Here is a 10184-nt window from a genome sequence, read left to right on the forward strand (position 1 = left end):
ACTTTTTGGCAATTTAATGCATCCTTGCTAAATGTCTTACTGACCCCAAACATTTGAACGGTAGTGTACAAGCTTAGTTTCCATCTTACCTGTCCAGAGCTGGAGTCCATCAAAGCCATAAGAGCAGAGGTCGTCTCCAACACCGTTTGACCCCCAGCCGTGACCCCCTGTGGGGGAGGGATGGTACCCTTCAGTGCTGGCCCAACCCACTCGCAGGTGAGTAGGCTCTGCTGTCACAAAAGGTTCCACCTTCTCAACTATAACCTCATAATACCACTTCCTGTACTGGGCGCAGTCATCTCTTGCACACAGGAAGATGTTAGGACGTACACTAAACAGAGAAATATGTTCAATGAGATTTTATTTTAAACATTTATTCTCACTGTTTGGTCAATTTCTACAATATAACAGACTAAAATAATATTTTTAGATGTGCTAAAAACCTCTAAATGTGTAGGAGTTAAACTTAACAGTTAAGTTTATTGATAACAGGTCACCTGAAAACTTGGTTAACCAGTCTTGTTTGTAGCAACAGGTCTCTTTCTGGCAGTAGTGTATCACAAATCAAATGCTGATTAGAGCGGACGGCCATGCCATGACACACACAGAGTGAGCACAACACGTCCAAGATCTGCAGATGCAATAAACACACACACAAACATGTTAACAATAGTAAAATCATTACAGAACACATAAATATCCAGAGTCACAAATGAAGTCTTGGTGAGCATAAGAGACTTTTAAAAAAAATCTTACAGACCCCAAACTTTTAAATGGTACTGTACATTACCTTATGGTTCCTTCCATGTTTGTCCAGAAGTGAGATGATAGATTTGATGTGGCTTTCCTTAATAACATTCAAAGCTTCAGGACTTTCTACTAAAACACAATGTAACACTTCCAATATTCCTAAAAAACAAAACAAAAAAGGAGAAACAAGTAACAAATGAGGGGAGACTCTGTTTAGATCATGTTTAGACCCTAAAATCAACTTAGACATTCTAGTCAAAACACAAACTAAATAACTCTGCAGGACATGTACCAGAGGAGGCCTCCAGCCTCTCCAGTCTGCTGACCAGCCAGTCCAAAGTTCCAGAAAACTGGGCACAGTTGTTCCGATTACCCCTGATAAGAGCAGCTGTAGGGAAATGGAAATTTTGTAAATCAAAGCTAAACCTTCATTATAAATCTCTAAACAAGTCATCCTATACCTAGCAGCTCATAAAAAGAGTTCAAAATCTTTTCCCATGACTCTCCTGCCTCTTTCCCAGCAGCCTCTTCAAAATGAGTGGCACTATTGTACACATGCAGGTGGTCAATGCAGTCCAGCACCAGAGTGATTATACCCTGAGAAAGGCACAATGAAGCAGAACAAAAAAGTATATAATTCAGACATTATTGCAGTGTGTGGCTACATATAATGTGTTGTCTCATTTGCCGCAGGTATTACCTCATCTTGGAAGAGATTTTGTCTGTTCTTAAGTGCTCGAATATCTCGCTGTCTGGCCTCGTGGTCTTGCCCCATTTCAGGACATTGAAAATAACCAAGCAAATTCTGCAGTGTCAGTTGGACCATCTCAATTGGAAGAACCAAATCAGTAATGTTTTCCTTCTGACTGACATCATCTAGTCCCCTTCAGAAAGGAAAGAAAATCCTTATGAAACATAAATGTGCTTCTTTGAACACACTTTGTGCCTTATAAAGGATTTTAAAAGAGCTGGAATTCGAAATGCTCCAGCAAAGTTGATAAGCACACAGTATTCTGTGAGCTATCACTGTATTATTTACCTAATGAATTGTGAGAAGAGAAGGGCGGAGCTACGAATTAAACAAGCAGCTTGTGACTCCTCCTGTTGAGAGCGAGAAAGGGTGATTCCATCATCCATGTGTCCTTCTGCTTGCAAAACAGCCTGCGAGAGAGAACCACTTCACTTCATGCATTTGAACCAGAATTAAAATATTAGACAGAACAATTAAAAAAGAAAGGTGTTGGCTTTGTTTAATTGCAGTTCCTGAGCTCACTTGAAACTGTCAGTAAGATATATATAGATAGATATATATATAGAAATATATATATATATATTTTTTTTTTAAAGAAATGTATTTAGTTATTAAGTTATTAAATTAAAAGTTATTCAGCAAGGATGCATTAAATTGACAGGAAAGACATTTACAATGTTATAAAATTTATATTTCAATATAATTTATTATTTTTTTACTTTCTATTCATCAAAGAATCCTGAAAAAATCATGGTTTCCACAAAAATATTAAGCTAAATATTTTCAACATTGATAATGATAAAAAATATTTTTTTCTTGAGCTGCAAATCAGCATATTAGAATGATTTCTGAAGAATTATGTGACAATGAAGACTGGAGTAATGATGCTAAAAATTCAGCTTCGCCATCACAGGAATAAATGACATTTTAAAACATAATCAAATAGAAAACAGTTATTTTAAATTGTGATCTTTTTTTAAATATTACTGTTTTTACTGTAAATTGTTACCAAGTAAATGCAGTCTTGTTGAGAAGATACATTGTTGAAAGGCTTAAAAATATCAAGTGATCTTATCCATATATCTATATATAGTATGACTTTGGACCGTATTTGATTTATTTACACAAGTTTACCTGTCTCTGTGGCACACTTTCCTTCTGTCTCTTAGTGTCAGTGGTCTGATATGTGAGCCAAAGCCCAGAGTCAATGTGCTGAATGAAACAGAGAGAGTCTCCATATTTGATCTCAGGTACGCCCATGCCATCTCTCCTCTTAACAAAGTGTGAGCTCTCCTGGCTCTCTTCCTATAAAAATACAATAAAAATAAAGTTTGCATTAATCATCACAATTTAATATCACACCACAACAACAACAAAAAAACGTATTATATATCAAAAAATATGATTATACTATGTAACCACAACTATTTATTGATTATAATATGGTTTATGTTGAGTTTAGAGATGATATTATCCAACCTTTGATGCACGGAAGGAGAATGCTGTACTTTTAACATCGGCTCTCTCTCTTTCCACCAGCTGTAGTCCCTGATCGTGAGTCAGTCCCAGGTATGATCCGGTGGTAAGGTGCCGAAGACGGAACGGCTGACCCCAGTGAGTGTGGCTACCGCTCCACCTGCAAACAATCTGTTACTAATACAAACTGACAAACACAGAGGGAATCTACTTTCAACTGTCATCTGCAAACTAACTAACACCTACGCAACATGTAACATTTCGAGCCTCCATAAAGATCGAGCCTGATGAGATACCAAGCCTCCCTCGAAATGGACAGATCTGGAGGAAGAAAGGAAAAATGGTAATGAAGGAAAAAGCTGTAATAAGTGTCACCAATCTGTCTCCCATCAGTAAGGTGACCTCTCTGACCTGCGCTCTTCCCGTCTGTGATCCGCTGCAGGAATGGTCAAACATTCATCTGTGTGTCCATGTAGCAGACGCACAGTGTCCCCTCCTCGCACATGACCTACAAATCAAAATTAAATTCATAAAAAAAGACAAATTTTATACAAACCTCCCGCAAAAATATTACATTATAAAATATTTTATTTACACCCATATATTTTTATATTTATTTAATAAAATACAATATGAGCAAATGTAAAAATGGACAAATGTAAAGAAATTTTATTGGAAACAAATATATCTATATATATCTATATAGATATATATATATGGCAACAAAAAAAAAGTGTGTGTGTATATTTCTTGATAATGTATTCAGCCAATGAGCATGAAAATCAGCCATTAAGACCTTCAGACACTACACAAATGTTTAAATTGATAGTATGAAATTGGTCATCTACCCTGCGTCTCCACAGTCCCAGAAGAAACAGGGGCCACACTCCACAGTGTTTGCTGGAAGGCAGCATCCACCCGGCCAATGCCATTGTTATTAACTTCACCGTTACTCCACGACACATGCTAGAAAGAGAGCGACAGGTTGTCACACTGCATAAAAATATTGATATACAGACAGACAATTAGATGAACAGATGGACGAACAGATGGATTCACTCACTAAGTATCTCTCAGAGGAAATACTAACTAAGATGAGATCATCACCCACTCTGACTTTCTCACCCTCTGACCTCTGTTTAGAGGCAGGGTGAACCGTCCACCAACACACCTCACCTGAAACCATACAAAGACGAAATCATTAACATCAATATTATGGCAGCCCTAGTCTTTAATTAAAACATTCAGTATGCAAAAAAAAGAGAATATGAATTACCCTTTGTTTCCACCTGCAAACCAACATCAAAAGCCAGTTTGTCAGAGGAGAGGCCTGATGTGGACATGCAGCAAAGATACTAAAACAAGACAGAGGAGACAGCAGATTCCAAATTTACACTTCATAGTACCAGTATGGAAGCCACTAATTAATAACAGGAATATAAAGACTGGTCTTACCATGTCACTGTAAACATGCCGAAACAGCACTGCTTGGCCATAGAGCAGAGTACGACGCCCAGCTGCCTCACGGGACTGAAACAAAACACTCTGTGATATTTTTGGCACAACTTTAACATTTGCTTACAAGTTACAGCATGAGTGAGAAATATGTCACCTGTATACCTGTGGTATATTATCGTGCAAACGTTTTGGTTGCTTTATTAATATTTATGAAAGAAAGTATCTTATTCTCACCCATGCTGCATTTTAATATAGGCCTATTTTAAAAATGTAATTTATTCCTGTGATGACAAAGCTACATTTTCAGCAGCAATTACTCAAGTCTTCCGTGTCACATGATCCTTCATAAATCATGCTGATAAGGCTCAAACCGAATATGTACATTTTTGCAAAACGCAAAATACGTTGGGTCGTGCACGTTTCGCTCGCGACAGTTTCAGTGAAATGTCCAGTGAGTGGCGCTAAAAAAGCGTGTTTAGTTTTTTTACGGAACCTGAAAATGGTAAGTGATGCAAACTTCAAACAATATTCGTTTACAAATCATGCACAAAAATGGTAAAATAAATAAATAAAAAATGTTTAGAGGTTATACCATAATTGTGCAAGGAGCCGCGTGAAAATAATCTGCCCTGTAATCATAATTGTGTGTGAAAACGCTCAAAAGTGCTTGCTGTTTTACTGCCTATGTTCATTTATTTTAGAAACTGCAGTGATGTACGTGTTGGTATGTATTTTTCGTTTTGTAAAAATGTTGCCACAGGTACGTTTTTCCAATGAGCCTGTGTTAAACAGATGGACAAAGTGCACAACTTCCTTACTTGAGAGAAAGTACAGATACTACTGGTCAAATGTTACCGAAAAGTACAGAAATACTTGTTTTTAAAAGTAGTCCTACTCCTACCTTGACTCTATATCAAAAGTCAAAAGTAAATGTCAATGCATTGTTTTATTATTGTTGCATTGTTGTATGTAATACTTACAGTAGCCTACCTTATGGCTCTGAATCTATGCCTGCCCACCTACCCTCATATCAATATCAAATTTATTGCAAGAACACAGTTCCAGTAGTGGGACTGAATGTGAATTGGGTGGGAATTGGGTGAGTGGGATTGAATAGCGTCCACAATGGTTTCGGACATCCAAATGGCTGTTCCCTCAAATAGTGCCCTATTTTTTTTAAAAATTGCCTTTTATGAATATGTTAGCCTTACTGTTATCTATAAGCTAGTGTGCTCCAAAACAATGATAAAATTAGCATTTAGAAGACCAAACCCAACGTTGAAAATGAAAATTAGGTTGATGTCAGAATCCAGCGTCAGATTGACGTTAATCTCCAACGTTGGACAGACATTGTATTGTGGTTGAAAATGAAAATCGTGTTGACAGGTTCTGACATCAATCTGACATCGGGTTCTGACGTCAACCCGACTTTATTTTCCAACCAAAATCCAATGTCTTTCCGACGTTGGATGTTGACATCAATCTGACATTGGGTTCTGACGTTAACCCGACTTTCATTTCCAACCAAAATGCAAACCCTGCAACCAAAATCATCCCCTGACTGACGTTACTACTTTCTACTCAAGGACCTTGACAGAAATGTAGTGGAGTAAAAAGTATGATTTTGTCCTTCAAATGTATAGTGAAGTTAAAGTAAAATGTTTCCAGAAAAAATAATACTCAAGTAAAGTACAGATACTCAAGTGTTCTTAAGTACAGTACTCAAGTAAATGTACTTTGTTAGCCTACTGTCCACCTCTGGTGTTAAATAATATGATGTTTTTGTGCTCAAGAAACGTTTCTTATTATTATCAGTGTTGAAAACAGCTGTGCTGCTTATTCTTTTTTTTCAGTCAACCATGATTCTTTGATGAATAGAAAGTTCAAAAGAATAGCATTTATTTGAAATAGAAATATTTTGTAACTTTATAAATGTCTTTAATTTTTTATCAATTTATTGCATCTTTGCTAAAATAAAAGTTGTCATTTCTTTCAAAAAACTTCTGAAACTTGTGAATGATAGCGACCCAAACTTTTGAAAGATAGTGTACAGGTGACATATTTCACTGAATAATCATCCACTTTTCATAGTTTGCTGAATTCTGAATTGTCTGAAGCCCCTTTCACCACATTACCCACCCCTGCACACTGGTCTTCGTGGTTGGCCAGCATCTCCTGCAGCGCTCGGACAGACAGACATTGGTGAAGAACAAACACGCACACAGAAAGGTCTGCTGGAACATTCTGTTAACAAGAGGAAAGACGACACGAAACTGCAGGAGCTGTTTTTGAAGCGTATGATCATAAACAGACTGTTCTTACACATAGCAGTGACTTAGTTTAAAAAATATGAAGTAAATGATCATCTCACCTTTGAGTTGGAGGTGGACTCAAGGTAACACAACCGGTCGCCGAAACCTTCTGCAGCTAAACACAGTTTCTTCTGATGAGGGCCTGATGAGCAACACCTCAATACCAGCTCATCCCGCTGAAAACACATGCACATTACTGACCACCATTTCAAGGCCCAGAAAAGCAGTAAAGACAGCGTTAAAATAGTCAGGACTACAAAGGTTCAACTTTTATGTTATGAAAAGAGGAGAATACTTTTGTGCGCAAAAAAACGACTTTATTCAACAATTTCTTCTCATCTGTGTCATCTCTTGACACTGCTCACGTAGTAAACACAGTGCAGCGCGTCAGAACGCCAGCTCCTGAATCAGCAACATTAGCATGTCATGGTGCTCACGTAAACAGCGTCAGAGTTCTGACACGGAAGAGAAGAAATTGTTGAATAAAGTGTTTTTTTTTTTGCACAAAAAGTATTCTCGTCGCTTCATAACATTAAGGTTGAATCACTGTCACATGGACAATTTTTACAATGCCTTTACTACCTTTTTGGGCCTTGAAAGTGGTGATTACATTGCAGTCTATGGGGGTGGGGGATTTCATCAAAAGTATCTTAATATGTGTTCCGAAGATGAATGAAGGTCGTACAGGTTTGGAATGACATGAGGGTGAGTAATGAATGACAGAAATTTGTAAAAAGGGTGTACTAACCCTTTAAACAAAAAAAGAAAAAGAAAAAGGTTTTTGATGGAATAATGCTTAAAATTGCATATTATGACACCTTCAAGTGTTTGACAGAGACAGAAATAAAGTCACAAATAATGTTTGCAGCTATACCACTGTCTTTTATTTTATATTTGTAATGTAAATTACACTTGGATAAATGCACCATAAACTGTGAAATGGAAATGAGAGGAGGGGGGGGGGGGATTTTACATTGAGATTTTATTAATTGTCCTCAGTAACACTACATTGTTCATTTGTTCAGGCAATACATTTTTGTCAAGACAACTATACATTTCTAGAAAATGATAAGTTAACTTTGTAATTATTCAATTTTAACTTCTGAAAAAGTGAACATGTTGCAAAACAAACAAATAACATTCAAGTTTTGAATAAATGCATGTACAGTAAGCTACACCCCAAAACTAAATATACAAACCTCAGTAAAGTAAAAATGACAATCAGAAATGAATCAGCAACGTTGTTCAAAATGAAATTGTTTGTTAAATATTAACACTTTATATTACGGTGATGTTGTTACAGTGTAAAAATTACACAAATAAGTTCTGAGCAAATTAACTTCATGTACTCATAGGGTTAAGGTTAGTGTTAGGGTTGGTTAGGGCTTGGTTACTTATGATGCATAATTTACTGTTGTTGTTGTTATTATTATAGTAAGTATAGACCTTATGCACCAGAGAAACAAGGGCGCCGCCATCTTTGGAATATTGTCTTTTAACTTCCGTTTTGCGGTCGCTCTGTATATTTATATGGCATTTCTGTCCAGGAGTAATTCGCTTTTTAAGTGGATTTACTTAATGTAAAGTTAACGAAAGTTATCATGAGGACTGTAATGTTTAAAGCAAATGACTTAACAAATGTAAATCGACCGGGAAGATTTTAAAACGAGCCGTTCATTAATAAACACGCAAAACGCTGTGAAAATACAGACCGGAAGTCAAAAGACAATGAGCGCAGCGCTGAAAAGGGGCGGAGCTACATAAGGTCTATAAGTTACGTGTAACTGTCACCTTAAAATAAAGTGTTACCAAATATTGTTTGTCTACCATGTTTTATGTAAGTAATTAACATATCTTTAATATCTGTGATTAGAGAGCCCCATTTTTCCTGGTTAAATGAAAATTATAAATAAATTTTAAACAAATAAAAGGCCCCATGCTAGATTAAATGTCATGGCTCATCTTACAGTGTGTAGAACAGCAGTGTTTTATGTTGCACTGGTGCAGAGAAGCCTTATAAGGGCTGAATATCTGTGTATCATTCAGTGAATGGAGAATTCCAACACCTCCAGCTTGTCATTTGTGTTTCAGTGACCAGAAATGGGTCACACACACACAAAGTTAAGGCTTAATTAAGGCTCTAATTAACACAATCTAAAACAATTAATTATTTTTCTGCATGTCACTGTTACAAATGCATGCACTAAATGACACAGTGAATGAGTGGAAGCATGTACTGTATCTGTGTAAGAAAGAGAGAGCACATTTATCTCTGTTTTAGAGATATGGAGCTGAGAGTGGATAGCTCACACATCCAACAGACTCTCCAGTTCTTCTGTTACTGATAACACAAAGTAAAAATAGACACCAGTGATATGGGTCAAACTCTCTCAAATGAGAATTCAAACACTGTAAATCACATCATTGTATTTTTTATAACTGTATATGACAACAGACACAACAATTAATGATTAATACACAAAGTTATTGATTGCTCAAGCGTAAACATATCATCAGTATGAAATTGCATTAAATAACATTGATGATGTCTGTGGAGTAAGTCCGTGTATCCATGTGCATGGCCAAAAAATGTCTCAGATATATTCTTCTGTAACCCATCGGCTAACATGTAATATTTATGGTCCAAGAAGCTAATTAAGTTCCTATAACATCAATCTAATAACAAATCCAATTGCAATTTAGTATTTAGCCCTTTTTCTGTCAGTTACAAATGTAGTTCAGCATAAAGAAATTAATTGCATTCAAATGTGCGTTATACTATTGTCCATTTTACTTACAGTTCGCAGAAACTGGATTTCATCTTCCGCCTCTCCAATATCCATGTTCAGGGACTATGTAGCTGGACTTTAGGTCAGGGATCTGTGTATAGGAACCAGAAGACTGAACTCCACTCACCCAGCTGCAGGTGCTGAACTCATCCCAGGACAGGGAGACCACGATACCACCCATCATGAGATAATGCTGCTGAGATCTGATAAAATTAAAGTGGGAAAGAAAGGGCTTCTCCATATTTGGTATTTACAATGGAGAAAGCTACCAAGCAAGAAATAAAGAAAAGAAGAAAGTAAAAACATATAGAAAAACATGTACTGTAATTAATGTGAATTATCTATAAATATTAATATATGAAGAGTTCAGATGCAAAAGCCTCTAAGTGCCATCTGAAATTTTCTTCTAGAATGATAATTTTTATCAAGCTCGTATATTTAAGTTCAGTAATTTCACTTAAATGGCAATTAAAATGACCTATTAATTGTCATTTAAGTGAAATTACTGAACTTAAATATACAAGCTTGATAAAAATTATCATTCTAGAAGAAAATTTCAGATAGTGGCTTTTGCATCTGAACTCTTCATATATATATAATATACATTTTATATAAATATTTATGTCTAAATATATAAGTAAAAACATA

The 10184-nt window shown here is 36.2% G+C and overlaps 1 protein-coding gene across 1 annotated transcript in view; it reads right to left on the minus strand.

Annotated features, from left to right (window-relative positions):
• Window positions 1–9694, minus strand: part of ryr2b (ryanodine receptor 2b (cardiac)) — a 61253-nt gene extending 51559 nt beyond the window's left edge. Inside the window, exons 1-18 of the mRNA XM_084392668.1 lie at window positions 9546–9694; window positions 6807–6923; window positions 6575–6679; window positions 4433–4507; window positions 4254–4332; window positions 4041–4153; window positions 3826–3943; window positions 3389–3485; window positions 3224–3298; window positions 2981–3137; window positions 2636–2806; window positions 1790–1911; window positions 1451–1634; window positions 1212–1347; window positions 1043–1138; window positions 791–909; window positions 498–631; window positions 90–331 (exon numbers count right to left, since the gene is read on the minus strand). Of these exons, the coding sequence (XP_084248794.1) occupies window positions 90–331; window positions 498–631; window positions 791–909; window positions 1043–1138; window positions 1212–1347; window positions 1451–1634; window positions 1790–1911; window positions 2636–2806; window positions 2981–3137; window positions 3224–3298; window positions 3389–3485; window positions 3826–3943; window positions 4041–4153; window positions 4254–4332; window positions 4433–4507; window positions 6575–6679; window positions 6807–6923; window positions 9546–9590 (2185 nt within the window). The 5' untranslated portion in view covers window positions 9591–9694. The remainder of the gene's footprint in view (window positions 1–89; window positions 332–497; window positions 632–790; window positions 910–1042; window positions 1139–1211; window positions 1348–1450; window positions 1635–1789; window positions 1912–2635; window positions 2807–2980; window positions 3138–3223; window positions 3299–3388; window positions 3486–3825; window positions 3944–4040; window positions 4154–4253; window positions 4333–4432; window positions 4508–6574; window positions 6680–6806; window positions 6924–9545) is intronic.
• Window positions 9695–10184: the final 490 nt, after the last annotated feature.

Source organism: Rutilus rutilus (assembly GCF_951802725.1).
Source record: "Rutilus rutilus genome assembly, chromosome: 21".
NCBI classification, from domain to species: Eukaryota; Metazoa; Chordata; class Actinopteri; order Cypriniformes; family Leuciscidae; genus Rutilus; species Rutilus rutilus.